Raw genomic sequence first — 24,252 nt, 5'->3', positions numbered from 1 at the left:
TTTTGACAACACAATTCAAAACCAAGCCGAAACCTATAAGCATTTAACAAATTTATAACTTTCATATCTTCAGAATAGCTAAATCAATGTCGAGAATGAATCAGAAGGCAAGTGAATTGTATCTGTCACCAAACTGCAACTATTGTCATGCAGATGCATGCTTAGGAACTTGGGGAATGAAGGAGAAAATTCAGATATAACTCAGGTGGAGGGTTTTTTTGCAGGGGAGGGGAGGCTGTCTACATAAAGCCTCCAGCTCTCTCTTTGGTGAGATCACATGCCTACTCCTAAGTGGCTCAAGACCCTGCTATTGACTCAGATTCTTTGAATTTTGTATGATTCCGCAGCATTTGACAGCTGCTTGATCACTTCTGTATTCCTGTTTCCTTAGGTGGATTAGACTGGTGGCTTCCATGGACCTGTGTGTATAGGAACAAAGGAAGCGTTACGCTGAGTCAGACCAAGAGACATTTAGCTCAGTGTTGTCTAAACGGAATGGCGGTGGCTCTCTAAGGTTTCAGATAGAGAGTATCCAACCTGGAAATACAGAGGATTAAGCCTGGGGCCTTCTGCATGCAAAACAGCTGCTCTACCACTGAGCCTTGCACCTTTTCAGTTGCTTGATGCTCCAGGCAGATGCAAAGTTCAACTCACCTGCCATCTCCCAGGCTTTTCCCCAGGACTCTCCCCTCCTGTGGTTTCCAGTAACTACTATTCAGAAGCATTGCTGCCTCCAACTGTGGCAACCCAGGATTAAATGGAAGGAAAACACAGGCTTGCATTCCGATGCCAATGACATCATGCAAAATTGGAAACAACAGCACAACTGCATGCATGAGGAATGCCCATCCCACAATAACCATCTTATTGGGAAGCCTCCTTTGTCTTTCCTGGGAATTTACTAGCTAATACCACCTATGACACAGAGAACATAGCTTCTCTCCTTGATTGCTTCTGGGTTTCATTCTTGCCAATTTGCTTGCCTACCAGAAAGAAAACAATTCATAACATTCCTGCGGCCTACAGGGACAGCCCAAGGCATTTTGCTGCCTGAGACAAAGTACAAGAAGGTCCTCCCACATTTCACATATAACAGCTGCCCAGGCTAGGAGTTCAAATTTATTTCAGCACTGGGTATAGAAGGGTGTCCTGCACCAGAGGGCAACAGGCTAACTTGGAGGCACTGGGAGCAGGCCATAAGACACAAAGTCCTTTCCTTCAACACTTCACTACCACTCACCCATCTCTCCATCTGGTGACTCTAGTAAGTGCTGCAATGCAGCAACCAGCAGGCATGTGTCACATGAGCAGAGCAATACCTGCCTGGAAGAGGATGTGGCCTGGGCTGGCTGCTTATTTGCCTGACCCCAATCACAATACACTAGGACAGTGGTAGCCAGCATGGTATCCTCCAGATGGCAGTGGCCTACAACTCCCATTAGCCCTTGCCAGCATGGCCAATGGTCAGGGATGTTGGGAATCGCAGTCCAACATGTGGCAGGAGCCATGTAAGTTATCCCTGCAGTAGGAGAATGAGACGAGACTGCCAGGCCAGGCCAGCAACGAGCAAAACTGCTAGTATGAGAGCAGCCTGCGGGGGGTGGAGTGCTCAGGAGAGCAGCCAGAGGGGGCTCAGGAGGAATAGCTGGGAGGGCCTGATGCAACCCACCCCCTAGCATCTGTCAATTGAGGAGGCCACCTCGTTCTCCCTAATGGTATGGCCACAGCTTAGTCTAACATGAAGCTAGGCATGCTTTGTGTGAGGTTAACAAAGCACAACAGAATACTGTGCAGCATTACATAAGCTTTTGTGTAGTTGGGAATAGTAGGTTTAATAAGAAGTTGGGCTGCTTCTAAAACAAAAATCAATAGGAAAGAGATAAAAAGAAATAAATAATGAAGATGAATACTGTTGCCTTTCAGTCTTCATAACCTTTCACTAATTGCACGTTACAGGACTAATTACTTGCTAGTCAAAGGCATTTATTGTCGAACTCGGCTTAAACAGCATAAGTGTTTGGCAGTCAAAACAAAGATTATGTGACTGTGCCATGATGCCTCCTCTCACACGATCCTGGGCAGTTGATTTAGCTGGCTTTGAGATGCTTAGATTCACACCATTTAGGGCTGGGTGGCATGACCCATTTTCCTTGCAAGCCTCCAAGTAAATTCCCTTAAACCACATCTGCTGCCTTGTGTCAGCTGTGTCTTCACAGCTATGGCAGGAGCAGGCCCCCCAAATAACCCATCCAGTCAGATGCTGAGTCCTGCCTCGATCCCCAGTTCTGTCCCTTCACACCCTGGGGCTTGAGGATGAAGAATGGCATTGGACCCAGTGGGAATCCCAGAGTCGCCACAGAAGTGACCATTTGGCTGCCAGAAAGCTCTGTTGCCAGGATTCTGCTCTGGAGGAAGCCTCCACTTGGAAAGATGAAGAGGATCTACTTGCAAGCAATGACCCAGAAGCGGGCAATGAAAAAAGATGAGCTGGCAATGAATATATAGGCATCTCCTCTGAATGCCTGTTGAGTTTGGAGATGATCTGTACCTATTGTACTTGATCTAAGGTACCTTCCTTTCAGGGCAACTTTCTGGGGACCATAAGTGGGTGGTTGGTTGGGGCCAGAGGCAAAAGTGGGTTTAACAATTTAACACACATTTTACCTTTGTACAGTAGGCTAGTTTGTACACACACTCACAGACCAGTGTTCGAAACTCCCATTGTTCTAGGCGCATTTTGCGACAATAAATTTCATTAGTGCAAGCGGTTTCTGAGCTGTGGACACAGTACTGGGCCTAAGATTTCAGAATAAAACTGCAGAGTAGAAGGAAAGGAGGACCTTTTTCTGCCTCCCCACTTCCAGCTACTCTCTGAAGACTAGAGAAGAGACCCTCTTAAGAATACTAGGGGGGTGGGCAGGGGATGTGAAAAATGAACATAATATTTTAGCTGCAGTTCATTCATTTTCAGCTGTGTATTCTTGTTATTAAAAAAGCACACCTAGACATTCTGCTGTTGCACCTGTAACCTAGGTTTAAGGTGCCATTTAGCTCCTAGCTTTCATATCTCAGTTTCTAACACTGTCACACACCCTTCTCTGTCCTTCATGCAGACATGTGAGAGGTATTTCCAGAAGTCAAGGACACATTCCAACTAGGCAAAAGCAAAGCTGCGAAGGAGGTGTGGCCTGGAGAAAGGGGGTGTGGCCTGGGAAGAGTCTGAAGGGTCAGGAAGACAGATAAGTTCTCAAGGAAGACTTGTCTTTTCTATTACTAATCTCTGGTGTTTGGTCATCATTCCAGCATGCTGTTCATGAAGTTGGATGGCTGTTCAGAGACTGCACTTCAGAAATGTGCAGCTGAGTCTTGTGTTTGAATGTGCTGCAAGCTGAGGAATGCAACTGCATTCATTACAGTGGTACCTCGGGTTAAGTACTTAATTCGTTCCGGAGGTCCGTACTTAACCTGAAACTGTTCTTAACCTGAAGCACCACTTTAGCTAATGGGGCCTCCTGCTGCTGCCACGCTGCCGGAGCACGATTTCTGTTCTCATCCTGAAGCAAAGTTCTTAACCTGAAGCACTATTTATGGGTTAGCGGAGTCTGTAACCTGAAGCGTATGTAACCTGAAGAGTATGTAACCCGAGGTACCACTGTACTTTAAAAATATGTAACATTAAAGTATCTATCTTACACAATAACGTATCTATCGTCTCTGGAGATAATCTGCTCCTCTTTTTAAACTGTGTGTGTGCATTTTATCCCATAGCCACCAAACAATATACTTGCCAACAACATGAGCTAGGAAGGAGATCTATTAGAGCTGCTCCACTTTTACCACCCACAATCAACATGGTACAGGTAAACAAAGGTTTCTTAATATTCTCTTCATCCTTCACATTTGCTGCTAACTCATTCTACAGTAAATAACCCTTGCTCAGAATTAACACTCAGCGGGTTATTCCACTAGTTATATACTTTTACAACCAGAGGCAAACATCAATACCACAAACTGCTTTGTGGCTCTTTATAGCTTCACATATATTTCAACCACTTACATAAAATAGTGCATAAATGCCAGCACTTCCCAAATCAAGGTATAAATTCCCAAACTTAAATTGACCTCCAACTGTCCACTGTGGTCTTTCCATAATGATGATATAATTATTCTAAAATAAGATACACACAAATATAGAGAAAGTAGCAGTATTTTTTAAATGGGGAGGGGGAATCAAAGCTAATAAACAGCATGAACGCAGCATGATTCTTTGGAGTACTATAAAGACTTTTATTTTATCTAGTTTGGGAAGATCTGAGTTGTGTAATTCACCCTGCCTGTATACCTTGTGACTAACACAGCTGTCTCACTCTAGCTTGTATATTGGTAAAAAAAAATTAAACTGAAACCTTTGCAATATTATTTTCCTTCCAACTTATGCATATGGAAAATAGCTCTTACAAAGAAATATAATCCTAGCTTTGTTGGATTCCCCATCCTTCGCTTTGGATTTTCACATCATATTTTTATGACAGACTTTTTGGATTCCCCTACATGCTACTATGGCTGCCTATGAACTCAACGAGTGGTGCTTACATCCACTAAGAGAGGTGGCTGCTTGTAAGCTTTGTCTTTCAGCGATGCACCAAAGAAGTTTTACCAGACCTCCACATTTAACTGGAAGGAAGGAAGGAGAGCACCACTGGATCAGACCAAAGTCCAGCTTCCCATTTTCCACAGTGACCAGGCAGATAGCCCAGGGAAGTCCCCAAGCAGGACTTTGCCTTCTTGTTGCTCCTCAGCAATTGCCCCTGAACTTGAAAGGTCCATCTAGTTATCATGACTTGGAGTCATTTATCACCTCATCCTCCATAAATTTGTCTAACCCCCTTTGAAAAGCATCTGAGCTAGTGACCATCACAACTGGTAGCAGTGAAATACCATAACTTAATGATGTCTTGAATCTCCTGTTAGTGTTTCACTGGATAACTTTGGATTCTAGTACAGTCGTACCTTGGATCCCGAACACCTTGCGAGTCAAACGTTTTGGCTCCCAAATGTCACAAACCCGGAAGTGAATGTTCCGGTTCGCGAACGTTCTTTGGAACTCGAACGTCCAATGCGGCTTCCGTGGCTTCTGATTGGCTGCAGGAGCTTCCTGCAGCCAATCAGAAGCCGCACCTTGGTTTCCAAATGTTTTGAAAGTCAAACGGACTTGCAGAACGGATTCTGTTCAACTTCCAAGGTACCAATGTACAGCGAAAGGAAAAACACTGTCTCCACACCATGCAAAAACCATGCCCCTCCCCTTTAGATAGGCTTTCTATGCAACTGTCAGTACCACAATAAGTTTTTAAACAGCTTCTGTGGCACAGGCAACTCTGAACCCACACTTGCAGAACAAGGAAGTAAAAAAACGCTTAGAGAACTCTAAAGCATAAATACCTTGATCCAAAATAACTTTAGAGTAATTTACCTCTGTTCAGGGATTGACATGTAAATTCAGTTTTTCTCATGGGGAGCTCTCACCCATCACCCAGGATTCCACAGCATTTGCAGGTCAGATCACATGGAGAAAAAGAGGGAGGGACTGGAAATAGGAATGGAGAACTTGTAAGAACCCACAAACAGCATTACCCTCCACTGTCTGGTACCTGCAATCACTATGGGTTTTAGAAGGACACAGAAGGCAATTGAAACTGCTTTGAGGCAGGGCCACAAATCCACCCAACCCAACAAGAGCTGGTCCTCTTTCTCCTCAGTCAGGAGTTACCACTGCTGTCAGTATCCCGTCAGCTTTACTGCCAAATATTTACAACTACTGTCAAAAACATGGCAGTTTCACTGCTTGCATTCTGGGATTTCCTTGACCTCTGTTACACTTCAGAGCAGCAGAGAGAAAGCCTTCCTGGAGGCAGATTAGCCCCTTTTGGATTTGTGTGCTGTGCCTTGTTGAATCATCCTACTCCACAGTCAGCAATTGTGAAATCCACAAGCCCTACTTGTGCACTGTTGTTGTTGTTGTTGTTGTGGTTGCTCTAAAAAAAGTCCCAACCATTTTGGGTGCCAACTACACTGCTCCTTTAAACTCCATACGTTCATGCCAAATCAGTTCCCCATAGATGACACTGATGTGGCTGGATTTGCCCTCTTAGCCATTTCAGGTTCCTTCATGTTTTCCTTAATCATGGGCCTCTGTCTGTTGCATGCTTCTGCTATGTATTCTCTGCCACTTCCCATCCTCATAATCCTGCCTTTGTGACATCAGAATAGCAGCTATTTGTGACATCACAATGAAAGGATTACTGTGGCTGATGTGAAGGGGGCAGTCACATTTGGAAAGGAGGGGAAGCTTGTTTCTCATGAAAATTCTCTTGCTGCTTGTGTTTTCCCTTGCAGAAGTAAAGACATTAACAAAACAGGAACAAGATTCCCTCTTTAGATGGCCAGGTTAAAAGGCAGTTATTTAAAGGCATTCCTTCAAGTGGTAAATGCAGACATAGAATGAATCAGAGAGACATTTCAAGTCTTATCCAGCAATTGTAGTTGTGTGGCTCCGACAGTGTAATCTTCTACATGTCTACTCATAAATAGGCCCCAGTGAGTTCAGCGGGGCTTACTCTCAAGTAAGTGAGGATTGTTGCTCAGAATTCTCATGATTTGGCTGTTCTTCACTTTGGTGAGAGATGCAGAACCTCTGTCCCTTCCAGATGTTGTTGGACCACAGCTCCCATCACCCCCAACAATTGGTTGTGTTCTCTGGGGCTGATGAGTTGGGAGTCCAAAAAATATGTGAGGGGAAATACCTGGAAGACCATCCCTGACCTAGTGATACTGGGCTGAACATGAGGAAGGCAAAACCAGAGGCAGTCTTTTAGGGTCATCTGTATACTTGGCTCAGTATACCTGAAGGAGAGTCTCCACACACATTGTTCAGCTCAGACACTGAGATCCAGCTCTGAGGGCCTTCTGGCAGTTCCCTCACTGCGAGAAGTGAAGTTACACGGAACCAGGCAGAGGGCCTTCACGGTAGTGGCACCTGCCCTGCGGAATGCCCTGCCATCAGATGGCAAGGAAATAAACAAATATCTGACTTTTAGAAGACATCTGAAGGCAGCCCTGTATTGGGAAGTTTTTAATGTTTGATGTTTTAGTGTATTTTTAATATTTTTAATATTTTGTGGCTGGAGAAACCCAGCCAGATGGGCGGGGTATAAATAATAAATTATTGCTGTTGTTGTTGTTATTGTTATTATTGCAATTGAGCTATCTCTAGATGGAATCACAAAATTCCTACAAACACAGACATGAGAATTTCCATGTTCACTGCTGCTCATGGCTGTAGAGAAAAGCTTTCAGCTGCTGGCAGGCACCCCCAAGGGCTCCAAAAAAGAGGCTTGTTATGAAGATGCCTGAATGACGTTTAAAACCCCACCATTTAGCTGGCCATGTCAATATTGTATTTTAACTTAAAAATAGAAAACTCATTTCTGAGAATGATATTTCACCACAACTGGTTCTCAAATTCCTTTCCAAAACCAGACAGCAGCAGGGCAGCCACTTTTATTCTTTCCGCTGGGGCTCTTGCGCCTTTTCACATTCCCACAACAAGCAGAAATGAAGAGGCCACTCTTTGCCCGGCGCTGCACCTTGATGCGAGCGGAAAACCGCACCTGTTGAATTTCTGCCGATTCCTTTCAATTGTTCAAGAGGAGGAGGTGAGGCAAAGCCAAGAAGCCCCTAAAGCAGGAGCCTGTAGGCTCTGTTCATGCAGGGGTTGGGGTGGAGAGACTCAAGCTTTTGACCTGAAAACTTAATGCCCCCTTCTCTTTCCTGGGGGGGGGGGGTGGAGGGAGGTCAGGAAAGCTCCCTTGAGAGAGCCACCTCCGAACGCCAGCGCCCCTCCAGGCTCGAGCCGCCCCGCTCAGTGCGCTTCCCCATTGGCGGAAGGAGAAAGAGGAAGTGAAAGAGCCTCGAAAGAACCAGGAGGAAAATAGAGAAATTATCCTGCGGGCGGGCCCTGGCAACTCGGGAGCCTCCAGAAACGCTGCCTTTGCGGCGTGCCTGTGTGGTGCTGCTGCCGCGGCTGCTGCTCTGCCTCCCTCCGCCAGCGCGCGCCTGGAGCGGCGAGCGGAGCGCGAGGAGGCGGCGCTGTGCATGCTGGGCTCGGAGCGCGGCGGCGGCGGCGGCGGCGGGGCTTTGCCCTAGGAAGCGAGGCAGGAAGGACTTGAACTAGCGTGCCGCCGCCTCCGCCAGCCCTGCCTGCGCGAGACCCCGAAGGGGCTGCGCGCCCGGCGCCTCGGCCGGGTCGGAGCCGGGGCCAGGAGCGGCAGAGGCAAAGTCCCGAAGGCAGAGGCGGGACGGGGCTGCAAGGGAGGCGGAACCGGGGGAGGGCGGTCGACCCTGGGAGCCGCGCGCTCTCTCTCTCTCGCCGCCCCCCCCCCCCGTCCCCGGTGGCTGATCGCCGCTTGGCAGGAGGAAGCCCCCCCTGGCTGCGGATCTGACTGAAGGGGGGCCGGGCGGGGAGGGAGGGAGGGAGGAAAGGGGTGGGAATCCCTCGCCCTCCGCGCGCTCTCCGGGGCGCACGGCGCTTTTTCGTCGGGGTGGTTTCGCGGGGCTTCTTCGGAGCCGGGGAGCGGGCGAAAGGGGAGCCGACGTCGCCGGGGGCACCTTCGCCAGCAGCAGCAGCAGCAGCAGCAGCTCTCCCGCCGCCTCCCCCTGGCCGGGAGATGGTGACATATGAAGCGCGCTGGAAGGACCATGGTTGAGCGGAACAGCAAGTTCCTGCTGATCGTGGCGGGCTCGGTGTGCTTCATGCTCATCCTGTACCAGTATGTGGGGCCGGGGCTGAGCCTGGGCTCGCCGAGCCTCCGCTCCTACCAGGACGAGCTGGACCTCTTCCCCACGCCGGACCCGCACTACGTGAAGAAGTACTACTTCCCCGTGCGCGAGCTGGAGCGCCAGCTCGCCTTCGACATGAAGGGCGACGACGTGATCGTGTTCCTGCACATCCAGAAGACGGGCGGCACCACCTTCGGCCGCCACCTGGTGCAGAACGTGCGCCTCGAGGTGCCCTGCGACTGCCGGCCCGGCCAGAAGAAGTGCACCTGCTACCGGCCCAACCGCAGGGAGACCTGGCTCTTCTCGCGCTTCTCCACCGGCTGGAGCTGCGGGCTGCACGCCGACTGGACCGAGCTCACCAACTGCGTGCCGGGAGTGCTGGACAAGCGGGAGAGCGCCGCCGCCGCCGCCAAAACGCCCAGGTGAGCAGCAGCAGGACGGGCAGACGGGAAGGCCGGCTCTCCCGGCGCCGGGAGCTGAAACCTCCTTGTTTACTTTCATTGCCGGTTCTGCTCCCCACTCCTTTATCCTCGCAGCAACCCTGCGAGGTAGGCTAGGGCCCCAACTTCACTACTGATTTTGCAAGTGGGTGTTCTCTCTCTCTGACCTGCTAACCACTGGGCTACACTTTCTGCACTTCCTCTCGAGAAAGTGGGCCTGGTTGGATCTTCTGGACCTGCGTTCCAGAGTGTGTGTCATTCCCATAGCCTGCTTATATGGCATTTTTGGTTGTACTCAAGCAGACTGTGGTGGTAAGGGGGCACGCACGGATCACACGTGGCTTGGCTGTTCCTTCACGGAATAGTCAGACTTGGGAACTTGCATTTATTGCACTTGCTGCTCAGCCTGCTTCTGGGGTAGGTTTGGTGATGAGGCAGAAAATAACAGGAGAGTTGCAAGTTGGGCACATGCAGCCTAACAGACTGTTCACCCGGCCCCTGTCCTCAACATGCCAGCTTAGTCCTGTGTAATTGTCCTCAGAGCAGATCCCCTTCATCAATAGGGTCACCACTCTGTCCCCCACCCACACTTGTGCACCTTTAATAGTTGCACAATATACAGAATTTAGCAGCTGATGTTAGGGGAGGAGGAGGGAAAGTACTGTACCTGTGGAATTTCTGCCCTTAGTAAAGCTGTTAAACCTGCAACAGAAGCTGGGGCAGAAAAGTGTCAGCCCTATCTGCAGCAGCCTGCTTGCCTTCATATTGTGCTCATGCTGAACCATCCCTCTACCTCATAATAACCATCTCCCCTTACCCAAACCACTTGCTACTCCTTTTCTTCCCTGCTCTGTACTCTTCAGGGCATGCCTTCCTCCACAGACCTTAACTGGACTTGATCATTTTAAATATTGGAGTTACGATATTGGAATCATTTGCAGGCTGGCTTGAGAGAAAGAGCCTCTGAGTATGAGCAGAGTACTGTGAATTGCAATGGTGATGTGCAGGTTAAAGAAACAATTAATAAATGAAATGTCCCCTCATTCCCCTTTCACTCCCTGTTTGGGAATAGGGAACAGAATGTTTGAAACAGATTGTGTACTCCTCAAGCAAATTTGAGCCCCGGGATTTTCCAGTTCGCAAATGAATCCCTGCATCTCTCCCAGCACATGTTGGGCAGATGCCTCCGCACCTAATTCTGGGATGCCCACATCACCCCAATGCTGCAGCATATAGTATTACTCCGGACCTTGCACCCTGCTCAGCACCGACCCCCTTCCCCTGCTCTGTAGTCTGCACCTCACAGCCTTGACCTTTCTGACTGCTTAGCCCACCTATAGGAGGCACACCACAAGGGCCATTGATCTCCTGGCCATTGTACTTCACATGTCCAAGTATCTGAACAGCATTTCTGCTTGTTGCCCCTTTCTCATACTATCATAAGTGTTATCATAGCCTACCCTTACTAGTAGCATTTTTCTCTCCTGTAGTCTCCCATCTATATATACTGCACAGAGTGCATTGTTCAAAGAGTGCTCTGCATTCCTGCTTGTGTGCCCTTGTCCTGGACTGCGTCCCTAAGAACTTTTTTTCCAGGCTTAGACTGCCCTGCTGTTCATCCTTCCTTTCCGCCAAACCTGTGGACACACCCGCTTGATCAGCCTGTGAGCCCTGATCCTCCTTTTTAGATGGCACAAATTTGCCTTGTTGCAAAGCATCATTCCTTCCTCATCTGGTTGCCTACCCCTTTTCTTGCCTTGTGTACTTGAACCCAGTACTTCCACACGGCAGCCACCGAAACGCTTCTTCCTGTGGTTGCTTTTCCTTTCTCCTGGATTAGTGGGGTTTTTTGGGGGGGAACAAAAAACAGGACAGCTGAACACCAGCCTTTGGGAAGCAAGGAAAGTTGTCAACAGGCATGAGTCCCATGCCGCTGCCCTGCTTTCCACTTTTCGTACCCTAACTTAAATAAATAAATAAATGCCCCCTGCTCCTCTTATTTCTCCGTTAATATCTCTTGGCCTTTCCTGATCCTCCAAACCGGCTGTGTTTCTTTAAATCATTTAGAGATGCTTCTAATTCCTTCCTCTGTAATTTTAATATGTTGGAGTCTCATTCAAAGAGCTATTGTTCCCTCTGTTGTCCTACCTAGTGAATGTAAATCATCGATTGTTACTACCCTTTAGAGCCTTTTGTTCCAAAGTTTAGCTCCCATAGCTCCGCAGGATTTTATGTTCACATTTGTTAATGCCATGTGCTGTGCATGTATATTGTTAATATCCTTTATAATCCTTGCAGTGAGTAGGCAGCCTTGGAAGGCAGAACCTTGTATCCCCCCCCCCCCTTTCTTCACTGCTGCTATGCTCATTTCTTTCTCTTCTCTTTTTGCTCCATTTTGGTTAGACTTGTTCGTCATGCAGTGCTGCATGCAGTTATCAATTATGTCTATTGATTCTGTTGTTCTTCCTAGCTTTTTAACTCATCTTGGTGGATTTCATCATTAATCGCTCTCGCCCTGCCTTATGCAGGCTGACGCAGGAGTATCAAAACAGGGAACTTCTCCCAGAAGGGCCAAACCCATTTAGGTTTCTTTTCTGGGAAGACAGACATGTGTAAACAGTTACAAACAATGCCCTTCCATGTATACTATGTTGACATTTGGTCAAGAGCTGTGATGTCGGAAAATACCTTGCAAAGTTAAAATGGTAGAATGTTTATGTTCTTGTGGCTTTTGTGTTTAAAGAAAAGAAAAAAGAAAAATCTGACCTTTGACTCTTAGCTAGCAAATCATTAACCTTGCATAAAGACCAGTACACAGATTTATGGGTGAATTTAGTTGCATATCTCCTTTCCTCAAATTAAAACTTACATGCTAATGCTAAAATGGGTTTATATTTTGTTGGAACAATGACAAGCTGGGATAGTGAGAGTAAGGGCTTTGCTATGTGATTGCTGGGGTAGCAGTGACCACTAAATTTACTTGTATTGACTGAGTGGTCTGTTGTTTTGGGAAGTGAATCCCAGAGAACCCAGAAGTGCTTTTCTTAAGGCTGTGTTTGTGATGAACTTTGTATTGTAAATATTTTTTGGATTTGTAGTGACTGTTGGTTTGGGATTTCTTTTTCCCTGGTATCTGATTCTAGTAGCGGTTAGCAGCTATCCTTTTTTTAAAAAATAACAAGCTGATCTCAGTGAGTTCAGTGATGAGCATGGATAGGACAATAGCCTCAAACTGAGGTTGTGTAAAAGAGAAAATGTTATTCTTCAGCATACAAATTCTGATGTTTGGTTTTGGCCTCTGGCTTAGTTTGCTTCTTTTTTGTCTCCCTGATGGTGCCCTGCTAAGGTTGAGGAAGGTCTTGATGTTCAGCCATGAAGGGCTTCTGGTGATGAGGAGGTTTAGCAATCAGCTGTTCATAACCTTTCTCTATTAATATCCAATGTTCTGGCCATTCATTAACTGTGTACAAGGGAATGTTTTTGATAACGATAAACAAGAGCTGCTGGCTTGACTTTGTAATATTGTCCTATCACACAGGCCTATTGTGCTGCCGTCCATTTCAGCATGTCCACAGAAAGATAACATTTCTCGCCGCTTGTAATGAAATCTGGCTTCATAAACAAGAGCTGTTTATGTAAAACCACTGGTGGAGCGCATTTCCTTTGTTGGGATAGAAAAGGGATTCATTCTTGCATTATTTCCACTACAGTGGTGACTGTATCACTTCATTTCCCCCCTCTGAATAATGTATCTAGGGTAATGGAACAGCCTCTGCTTTTCACGTCTGGCGCACGTTACAGAGCCTGCTGAGAGCAGCGAAATGCGCTGGGTGATACCTTTTGTTGGACTCGCTTTCTTGGCTCAAGTATGTGCAAGGTCCTGAGATTCACAGAGCTCACCCTGTCGAAATTGGGCTCCAACATTTTTTATTTGAAAACAGCAGCTGACAGAAGAGCCGTTATTTCAGATCCATTTCACTTGGACGAATTTTGTTTGCAATTCCAAGTATGTATATCAGGAAGGAAGCTCCATGCAATGGTGCTCAGCTTTTTGAAAATATGCATAGGATCAGGTTGTCAGTTGCTTAATAGCACAGGCCTGTACATGTCTACTCAGAAGTAAGTCTCATTTAGTTCAGAAGCTTTTACTCCCATCTTAACAGGGGTATAGGATTGCAGCCTAAACAACTTTTTTCTCAAATGCACCTGTTAGGATTACCAATTTGAACTGATATAGTTTCTTCCATTCTGTAATTTTCTACTTGCTGATGTTCTCTTTCCAGTTGTTGCATCAGAGCTGTAAGTGTAGGGAAGCTGTTTGTTTGTTTAGAGCTTTTTTAAAAAAAGAAAAGAAAAGATTTTTGAGTTTCTCTAATGCACCCTGCCAGTGTCTCTTACAGGCATTCTTGAAGGTCGTTCAGCAGTGCTCATAAATACATACAAATCATCAGCTAAAAGATTGTTAACCTTGTAAGCTGTGCCATTTCAGCACTGCTAAGTGCATTCTTCCACTACAGTCTGTAGCCTGGTACAGTACATGTACGGAATGCAATGGCTCTTGTTGCCTTCCTGCTCCACCAGTGACACCAGGGCCTGCCTGCTTTCTTTCTTTCTTTCTTTCTTTCTTTCTTTCTTTCTTTCTTTCTTTCTGCAAAGGATACTTAAATTGCTTCCTTCATTTCCTCATGTCTCTCTGACGACATCATGCTAAATCTAGTTCTGTGCGCTCAAATGCATTGTTGTGTTTTGCAGGGAGGTCTGATGAATTGTGGAAAGATTGCTGCTAGACAGTTATAAAGTTGTTACAATATCTTACGGATTTTGGTTAAGAGCCCACACCTCTTCATTGTTTTCCAGTTCTCATCATGGTTTTGTTTTTTTGCGGGGAGGGGTTATTTGATGTTCATTTGGCTTGTGATCCCTTTTCCTGAGGAACAACAGAGCAAAAATGACTCACATGTGCATAAACCCGTCATGCTGTGGAAGAAGCCCTTTCATGACACGTGCACCACAGGCTTAAAGCAAATGACTTCCCCCAAAGACTCCTGGGAACTATGGTTTGTTAAGGCTGCTGGGAATTGTCGCTCTGTGAGCTTTTCAGGATTCTTTGGGCAGGAGCCATCTTACAAGCCCAGACAGTGGAAGCCCTGTGCAAGGACTTCGGGGGGGGGGGGGGCTTTCCATAATAATAATAATAATAATAAATTTTATTTATACCCCGCCCTCCCTGACCAGAGCCGGGCTCAGGGCAGCTAACACCAATAAAATCACAGTAGAAACATAAGGGGGGGGAGAGAAAAGAAAAAAACAATTTAAAATACAGGTTAAAATGCAATTTAAAATTCAGCCTCATTTTAAAAGTAGCCGATAAATCAAGACCATAAGGGGAGGGAAACATAAGGGTCAGACTGAGTCCAAACCAAAGGCCAAGCGGAACAGCTCTGTCTTGCAGGCCCTGCAGAAAGATGTCAAGTCCTGCAGGGCCCTAGTCTCTTGTGACAGAGCATTCCACCAAGTCGGGGCCAGTATTGAAAAGGCCCTGGCCCTAGTTGAGACCAATTTAACCACCTTGTGACTTGGGACCTTCAAAATGTTGTCATTTGGTCCTCCGCAGAGCATACCAGGAGAGGCGGTCCCATAGGTACGTGGGTCCTAGGCCGCATAGGGCAACCCCTCTAAAAATTGGCTTGGGATTTGTGCCAGGATGACCCCCTTTAAGTATGTGTACACAGCCATTGAGGAGGATGAAATGCGCCTCATTGAAGTGATAGGTAGATAGCTGTGTTTTATTACTGGTCATTCAAAAAGGAACAGCACCATCAAGGAACTGCCGCGCACAGGATTGTAGTGTTCAACTTGGGAGTGAGAGCCACTGAATTCAATGCGACTTACTTCCAAGTAAGTGTAGGATTGCAGCCAAATGCAGTTAGCCCCTTTGGCTGCATACAGAAACAGGCCCCTGTTACATGTTTATTGATGGACAAACTGGCCATTTAGCTGGAGTTGTATAATTAGTATTTCTCTCTCTTCCCCATCCATGCAATTATCCTGTTCCATTTCAGGGTGGGGAAGTGGCACTCTGGGTAAGAGTGTGTCAACCCTTTCCTACTCTGAAAATTCCGCCTCCCAAATGAGCTACTCATGGCATAGGAGGAGATGGAGACAAACAGCAACCTGGTGTATATTTTGGTTTTGAAGCTTGCAGCCTCTTTAACCTCTTTAATACAAGCATCATGTTGGTGTGGAAGGCCTTCTGCAGTTGCTACTGCACACAGAACTATCTCTTTCTTTTTCATATTTCTTTCTATATCTTTCCTCCCACACCCTCTATTTCTCTGCCTCCTTCTTCTTCCCCAAATTGACTTCTTTTTTTAAATATGAGCTTCATTGGGAGGCTTACTTAATCTCTGTTTTGTGTGCACATTCATGTGAGTGTGTCACTGAACTCTTACCTGCTGAGCTTTTCATTTGACTTTGTCACTGCTTGCAAAACTGTTAGGAACACCCCTCCTGTGACCACAATCTAAAGTAATAATGATAAAAAAACCCTCTGCTATCAAGTGGCCTGTTTGATTGTTTCTTAAATTCAGAGAACCTGCTCTCAAGGATCTGGGGGGAAATAGATCTCTCTGTGCCTTTTTCCTTCTTTCTCTCTCTCTATTTTGGCTTAAATTTCATTTAATAGATCAATGAGATGACTTCTCTAACATCTCTGGCAAGCTATTTTTAGCTTTTTAAGCTTTAAAAGAAACAACAGGGCCCTAATAGTGTGGTGGCTTTTGTTTGCTTGTTATGTTGTGGACTTTCACAGCTTGGTACCATTTCTTCCTCCCTCGCTGTAGATTCGGCATATCCATTGTGTGCCCATTTGGAAATGCCAGTGGCATCATGCCAAGAGGCAGACTGACTTGAAATGTTTCGCAGAAATACATTTGAATTTGGGTGTAAAAGGCTCATCCTATGCTTCACAATGGCAGAGCAGAGAAATCTCTCCCTGATCAACAAAATACCTAACTTGTTCAGATTCTTTGGTGCTAGAGGTCACCCGGAGGGCATTTGGAGGTGGTCCATGGCCTTGATATAGGTAAAAGGTAAAGGTAAAGGACCCCTGGACAGTTAAGTCAAAGGCGACTATGGGGTGCTGCGCTCATCTCTCTTCAGGCCGAGAGAGCCAGCGTTTGTCCACAGACAGCTTTATGGGTCATGTGGCCAGCATGACTAAACCACTACTGGCACACGGAGGACCGTGACAAGTGCCAGAGCGCACAGAAACGTCGTTTACTTCCCGCCGCTGCGGTACCTATTTATCTACTTGCTCTGGTGTGCTTTCGAACTGCTAGGTTGGCAGAAGCTGGGACAGAGCAACGGGAGCTCACCCTGTTGTGCAGATTCGAACCGTCAACCTTCCGATTGGCAAACCCAAGAGGCTCAGTGGTTTAGAGTCTAGACCACCACACTATTGGCATCCCTTGATATAGTATCCAGCTAGTCCTACAAACATGCATTCTCTGTTCTCTGGAATGCTCCCCCATTCAGCTCCACCTGGCACCTTCATTGACTTATTTTTGGCACCAGGTAAAGACTTCACATTTCCCCCAGGTCTTTGATGGACCAAGCTGATTCAGTGCACTGCCAAAGCTTACTATGGCTGTTACGGGGTGGGGAGTTGGGGGGTTGGTATGTTATATGAATGATTTTTCCTAGGGTTTATGTTCTTACAATTATGCTTTTAAATGTAAGTCGCCTGGATACCTTTTAGGTAACAAGCAACTAATAAGTTTAATTAAGTATTTCATATCACATTGTACCATATCATTCCTGCCGTATACTGAGGAACACCATTGTCCCATCTAGCTCAGAATGGTTTAATGCCTGGCAGTAGTCCTCCAGAGATTCTGTCAAAGACAGATCTTTCCCAGTGCCCCTTCAACCCATCTGCTGCTGCCTCTATCCACCCACAGAATTGCCTGCTGCCATTTCACCAGCCAGTGAAATACCACGGCCACCATGACTGACAAGCCCCTCCCAACCTGCCGCCTGAGGCAATGAGCTCATTTTAGCCAACCCTATCTTGATGCCTGCATGTCTTTATTGCCTTCCTAAGATTGAGGTACAGGTGACCTGGACAGCCCTTTGGGATTATCATCCCTACAGGCAGCAATTGTTCCAGGTGCATCTGATGTGTGCGTGAACACAACTGCGCACTTTGCACCTAACCCTGAAGTGGCCTGATAACACCATAAAAAGCAGTGGGGCTGGGGCGGAACGGTGTGTTTGCAAGCTTTGTGAATGTGTGTTGCAATTATATTAGGGCTGCCATACGTCCAGATCTTAGGCAAGTAAATCGAAAAATCACGTTTTTTGGCATTTTTTGGGAGGGGGAAAGCCCAACAATTTTTGGGGTGTCCTGGCAAGCCGGAATGTAACCCCCACGTAAATTGATCACTGCCTGTAGTTTGCTCTTAGGCAGTGACTGCATAGATGGCTTGCCAGTTCTTCATTAAATGAAGTATTTAGGTGGGTTCCTGAGAAAGCTTTTAGAATAGCACAGTATGTAAACTCCTAATATATATACCAACTTAGGCTGCTGTCTGCATACATGAACCTCCTAGTAAGCCCCACTGAAAACAGGGGGGCTGAATTCTGTGTAAATATGTACTGTTTGTTTGCACTGTTAAGAGTTATCTCTCACATGTTCCCTAAGAGCTCTTAAGGGCACTTCCTATAAATGAAAGTTAAAATCCTTTGCAAGGATGGAATAATATCAGGAGCTTACATGGTTAGAGTTCTTTTCCTATGGGGGAATGGACAAGACTAGGGCTGATTCAAAGGTTCAACCTCCTCCAGAGGGACAAAGACTCCTCACAGGAGAAGAAGGGCTTGAAAACAGCTTTTTGAACAGAGAGTCCATACTGGCACCAACAATTTCACGAATACGCGGAGCTGATCCCAAGACTTCTTTGGAGCTTGGTGTTCAATCGGCAGGCCACTTTCCAAACATTATGCTCACCATTTGGAGTGCTGCCATCAAAAGTGCTTTTTACGGCGCTCCCTTCCCAGGAGAGCTTTAATGTTTAATGTTGTGTAGCACATAGTGTATAGCAGGGGTGGGAAATTCTAGCCCATGAGCCTGCTATACAGTATGAACTGTGAGGCCATTTCGACCAAGCCATGCCCACCTCTCCTATACCTGATGCCATATATGACGTCAGGTGTTCAGCTGGTAAAAACCCAGCACAGGCAAAAGGGAGTTTGCAGGCGCTCTCTGCAAAGCGCCCCACAAGATAGCACTTTGAAAGGGACCCTGCAAGATCCCTGTGGGCAAAGACGGTCATGTGATGTCATTGTGATGTCAGGTGGGTGGCCAGATCAAGCCTCCCCATCCCTATAGAGGCCTGGGCTTGAATTTTTGTTCAGCCATGGAGCTCCCTAGGTGCCCCTGGACCTTAATCCTAGCTCAGCTCATTCCCCATCATTAGGGAAGTTATTGCATGCTGCCTTGATCTGCTGCAGGAAAAGGTGTGGTGATTTTTTTTTAATGTAAGAAATATATATTGGGACGCGGGTGGCGCTGTGGGTTAAACCACAGAGCCTAGGACTTGCTGATCAGAAGGTCAGCGGTTCAAATCCCTGCGACGGGGTGAGCTCCCGTTGATCGGTCCCTGCTCCTGCCAACCTAGCAGTACGAAAGCACATCAAAGTGCAAGTAGATAAATAGGTACCACTCCAGCAGGAAGGTAAACGGCATTTCCATGCGCTGCTCTGGTTCACCAGAAGCGGCTTAGTCATGCTGGCCACATGACCTGGAAGCTGTACGCCGGCTCCCTCGGCCAATAAAGCGAGATGAGCGCCACAACCCCAAAGTCGATCACGACTGGACCTAATGGTCAGGGGTCCCTTTACCTATATATATATATATATATGTGTGTGTGTGTGTGTGTGTATATGTATATATCTGTAAGCTACTTGGTATAAATTTCTATGGGTTTTAACTTATAGGAGGTGGGATGATTTTCTGGGTTTCTGCTGCTTCAGAAGACAATTGAGCACAGCAGTTCTCTTCTTTGTGGACTTCTTTGCTTGCCTGCTTTTAAGTTCTTGTCCGGATACTTTACTTCTGAGTAAACATGTATAGGACTGCACTGTCCCTGATTTTCCCCGTCACTTGTGAAACCAGCCTTAACTTGTTTACACTATAGCTAATCATGTTTACAAGCAGAGTAGACATTGTTGCTATGATTTTTGTCTTGTTTTAATGCTCCCTCCGTTAGTAATAACATCCAATTTCTTATAGGAAAATCATTTGTAAAGCAAACAGCATTTTAATTATTTAATTCAATTTATTTGTTGCTCTCTCCGACTGAAGAAGCTTCAAAGAAACTACGACTGGAAAAATATAAGAAAATACACATCAGAGAGATCATTTTATTATCATGTATTTTCAATTTTAAAATAATGTGTGCTAACACTAAAATGTTAATCAGCAAATAATCAGTTACAAATAATAAAATATCCTTTCACACCCAAAAATCAAATCAGCGACGGTAATAAGTTTTTTTTAAATCTTTCTATTGCAGGAATCAGAATTTCTTCTTTTAACTGGTGTACTGTAGTGTCTTAGAGACTCAGGGCAGATTCACAGCATACATTTCAAGCAAGTGACTTCTCACATTGTCTTGGGATCTGTAATTTCCCTCTCACAGAGCTACAATTCCCAGCATCCTCAACAAACTGCAGTTTCCAGGATTTCCTGGGAGAAGACATGTACTCCATATTTCTGGTGTGAATCTGCCCTGAGTTATGAATCGAGAATTCACCAGTCTAGATCTCAGAACTGCCATGAACTTACCAAGCGGCCTTAGGAAAGATGTTGTGTCTCAGCCTCAGTCCCCTCATCTGGTGAATAATAATAATACAGACTTTAATTGCATGGTCTCTGTAAGGATAACAGCTAGAGGATGCAGGTGAAACACTTTGAAATGCTTGAAAGCGCTATACAAATGTATTCTTGCTGCCTCTTGTGGGCCTACTTGAAAAATGTGTGTCACGTTTGTCTTTTGGAAACCTGCTCCCTTAGATCATAATCAAAGCAATGTTCAAATCCCTTTTCTGTGGAGGATATTTTTTATAAGGCTTAACTACATGAGATGTTCCTTTTCCCTAGAAATGGTTGTGGGGCTCTTCTCGTCTTGTTCTTAATTGAAAGGTGCTTTGCTTTTCACAACCAAGTATCTCAGAGCATATTCTTTAGAGCTTCTGCTCGGTAACTCTTTCCTCTGGGACCACGGAGCGTTACGAAGTGCTCGCCGGTACGCTTAAGGGAATTATGATCAGAAGCAATAATGCAGCGAGGCTTCGGAAGGTGGATGGAGGAGACAAGCAACTTTTGAAGACGAACCCTGCAGGGTGTTCTCAAAATCCAGAGCCGGTAGATGAGAATGGATGGGAGACTTATGTCTAGCCACACATAAGATCGCTTTATTTTATTCTTTATTCATGGCATTCTTATACCACCCAATAACAGAAAGTTCCTTGGGCAGCTTGCAGGAAATAAGCATAGAAACAGTTTAAATACAAAAGAAAACTTAAACTCAGGTGCAACATAAATTCAACCAGAGAAACAGAAAGCACCACAAACCCAAATTTAAAATAAAGGTTTAAAGATTAAATGAAAAGGTCTGCACCTGGCACTGAGAAGACTGTCTTAGATAAACCTCTCTAGGGCTATAACTTGGTGGTAGATCATCTGCTTTGCATGTAGAAGGTACCCTGTTCAGTCCATGGCACCTGCAGCTATAGCTGGTAAAGACTCCTGCCAGGAATTCTGAAGAGCTGCTTGCCAGTCAGTGTAAACAATTCTAAGCCAGATAGATCAATGCTCTAACTCAGTATAAGGCAGCTTACTATGTTCCTGTGAATATAGGAATTGGGATGCCACTACTGAAAAGGCCCTGTCTGTGGTGGTTCCCTGCCCCCACTTCATTTGGCAGTTTCTTTGTCTTACATTCCTTTTAATCACAGCCACTTCATTTGAATTGTTGACTTTACACAGGCATCTGAAATACGCCTAAATTTACCCTGCTCAGCTCTGTTTTACCTTGAGTTAATGCTAAGTTCATCTTAACAGCTGAGAACCCCTTTTTAAAAAGCAATTCTTTGCAATTGCCTGTCATCTTTAAGAAGAAAACGGTGATTTGCAATTAGTGATTTTTATGCTAACACCACAGCATGTTGCATAACTCTTCTCTACCTTATGAACCAGTGATTCTTGATGATGCTTTGCCATGGATTACATCACCAGCATTTTCTTTAGTGCATTCTGAGAGTTTAAAAACCTCTCTTTCTTTTTTTGCAAGCTTTTAACAGGGCAAACACCAAGAGATATTGATATTCTCTTTTTAGAAAAAGTGCTTGCATTAGCAAACAGCCCATGTACGTATGTTAACTGATGATGGAAGTAATGTGAGCTTCAGCATGGTCACTAAAATGCTCTTCCGATAAATGCATGGTGTGTCCCCATTTCCTCCTGCTCTGGTCAGACACGCATAAATGAAGCTCCAGAAATGATCTCCCATTTAGGTACTGGCCATTCTGAGAGATAGAATGGAGTCAAACACTTTGAGAATCTTCTTAAGAGCTATATAATTTTTGGTGTTTTACTCAGCACCAGAAAGTTTTGAATTCTCCCTGCTTCCCTGGATCATAAATGCCATGGTGGAATCTCATTCTGCAGCCTGAAATTGATGATCAATGCAAATTAGACTTGATCATCTTAAAGTAGAGGTTGCCAGCATGGTGCCTATGTGCCCACCAAGGGATTTTCCACAGGGTCTCTGCCCCCACAGCTGAAATTAGGCCTGAAAAAAGCATTCTGTTGTAGCCAGTACAATAGGTTGTGTTGTCAACTTGAATTCTGTATGTGTGTGTGTTTGGTGCCATTTACAAATGTGTCCCCTGATCCAAAAAGATTGGTGACCCCAGTCTTAAGATACTGCTATAGAATGAGTTTTTGTGGCTGTTCTTTAGTGCCTGCTTCAATGAATATCATCTTCAATGGGAAATGGTCCCACGCAGATGGAACCCCTGAGTGAGATTTGCATGCATCTTGTATTTTATTTTCATCTCTAAGTGCTTTTGATCTCAGCCATCTACCATCAACAACTTTCCTGCTCCAACCAAACCTTGTAAATAAAGTATTGGTTGAGGGGGTGGCTCTTGTCTATGGTCCATTTTTCCTTTCAGCAATGATTACTGTTAGGATATCAATGACAGCATTGACAGTATTGGGGTAAGAGGGTGGGAGGGAGATCAATGTTGCATTGCTGAGACAAATTGCAGTAGATTGCTGACTCGTCCATTCTTAACTGTCTTCTGCTTTTCCTAATGGAGACACTGGACAGACTAGGAGTAGAAGCATTAAAGTACAATCATAATCAGTCAACAGTTCCTCCTGTTAACACACTTGAAATCAGAAAAGACAGGATTAATTTTCTGCTTTCCCCCTCCACTCGCTGGACTTTTAAAGCTTCCTTTAAAGAGGCTTTGCCAAAGTAAAGTGGCATATACAAGTTGTGTTGCTCTGCAAGAAGAAAGAATAAATGGCTTTTATCCCGTCTAATGCTGTAGCTGTCTGCTGAAATGAATAACTGTCTCAAAGAAAACATGTTCCATGCCCCTTGCCAAAAGCTAAAGCATGCCCACTTCCAGAAACTTCTGGAATTTTGGGGGGTAGCCTGCGAAGAGCTCTCTTTCCAAGTAAATGGCCGACTCATGAAGTTGCTTGCACATTATTTGCACTCTGACATTGACTGTTAGGCGAGTATGGATTTTGTAGCCAATGAGAGTGGGTTTCCTCGTTCTAAGTGTGATGGACCATAATAAGCAAGTCAGGTAAGTTCTTGCGTGCAAGTAATACATTACCAATCTGACTTTGTTTTTCTTTTGTGGTGATACACAGATGATGAATAATATTTGGCAGATCTGCAACATGCGCTGGCCCTCACGAGGGCCGGTACCTGAAATTAGATAAAAGCAGCACAATGCATGTAGCAGCATGGGAGAAAGGAGGCTAAGCAATATGATGATGTGCGCTTTCTGTCTCTGCCAAAGACTGTGAGCAATCTCGCAGTCCATATCACTGCATGATGGACCAGTTTCAAACCCAATAAACTAAACAAGAGGTAGGCAGCACTGATCTGTATCTGACCTATCAAGGCTCTCTCTGGCTCATGCAGCACAAATCATTTGATGTAATTTCAGTGTTTGTATTGTTTTCTACCTCCCAAGAGGAATCGCAAAGCTGCTAACAATAGCGTACTGGAAAGAATCCAGTAATCATGAAAAGCCACAACACAACTGGTAAATGTAATACAACATTCATAAAATGTTAAGGCTTGGACCTTAAGTTGACAACTCCCCCTCCAGATATAGCCCTCCACATGCCAATTACAAAGGCTGCCCATTTTCTAGGAGTAGCTTTTCAGGGGGTTGTGGGAGGAAAGGAGAGGTGGGAAAGACATTGTGTTCATGGGACAAAAGGTGGGATCTAATCAATTCCTACAATAGAGGTATTTCAATAAAATAATAGGTTCTCCTGCATCGTGGTGGGACTAGGTGGCCTTTGTATCCTCCACGTCTCTGATTCTAATGGAACACATTATTTATTCTTAATTATTGTTTACATTTATTAGTTGTTTGTTAACTTAGTCCTCAAGGGGACCAACTATACTTAGTTAACAAAAATTGGAACACAAATAAAACATCAAATCAGATATAATGCATTAGCCCCAAAATGATACAAATACTTTAAAAGTACAACCAATAGCTTCAGCCAAATATATACACTCTTATGCCCCCTACCTAGTTTACTGAGGCTATAATCCTATAAACACTAATTTAGAAGCCCCGGTCATGTGCATAGGGTTGCATGATTGCATTGTGAGACTTTAATCCTATGCAAACTTCCCTGGGAATA

General features: G+C 45.3%; 1 protein-coding gene and 1 long non-coding RNA gene across 2 annotated transcripts in view; one reads left to right on the top strand and one right to left on the bottom strand.

Annotated features, from left to right (window-relative positions):
- LOC308478622 overlaps positions 1-6,607 on the bottom strand; it is a 253,018-nt gene extending 246,411 nt beyond the window's left edge. Inside the window, exon 1 of the long non-coding RNA XR_013987190.1 lies at positions 5,474-6,607. This is a non-coding gene — a long non-coding RNA (uncharacterized lncRNA). The remainder of the gene's footprint in view (positions 1-5,473) is intronic.
- A 1,560-nt stretch (positions 6,608-8,167) lies between these two features.
- Positions 8,168-24,252, top strand: part of HS6ST1 (heparan sulfate 6-O-sulfotransferase 1) — a 184,886-nt gene continuing 168,801 nt past the window's right edge. The window contains exon 1 of the mRNA XM_081008444.1: positions 8,168-9,260. Within this exon, the coding sequence (XP_080864570.1) occupies positions 8,737-9,260 (524 nt within the window). The 5' untranslated portion in view covers positions 8,168-8,736. The remainder of the gene's footprint in view (positions 9,261-24,252) is intronic.

The sequence above is a fragment of the Podarcis pityusensis genome, assembly GCF_964106645.2.
Source record: "Podarcis pityusensis genome assembly, chromosome: 5".
NCBI lineage: Eukaryota > Metazoa > Chordata > Lepidosauria > Squamata > Lacertidae > Podarcis > Podarcis pityusensis.
Note: the sequence above shows the minus strand (reverse complement) of the source record. Positions and strands in the feature narration are given on the sequence as shown.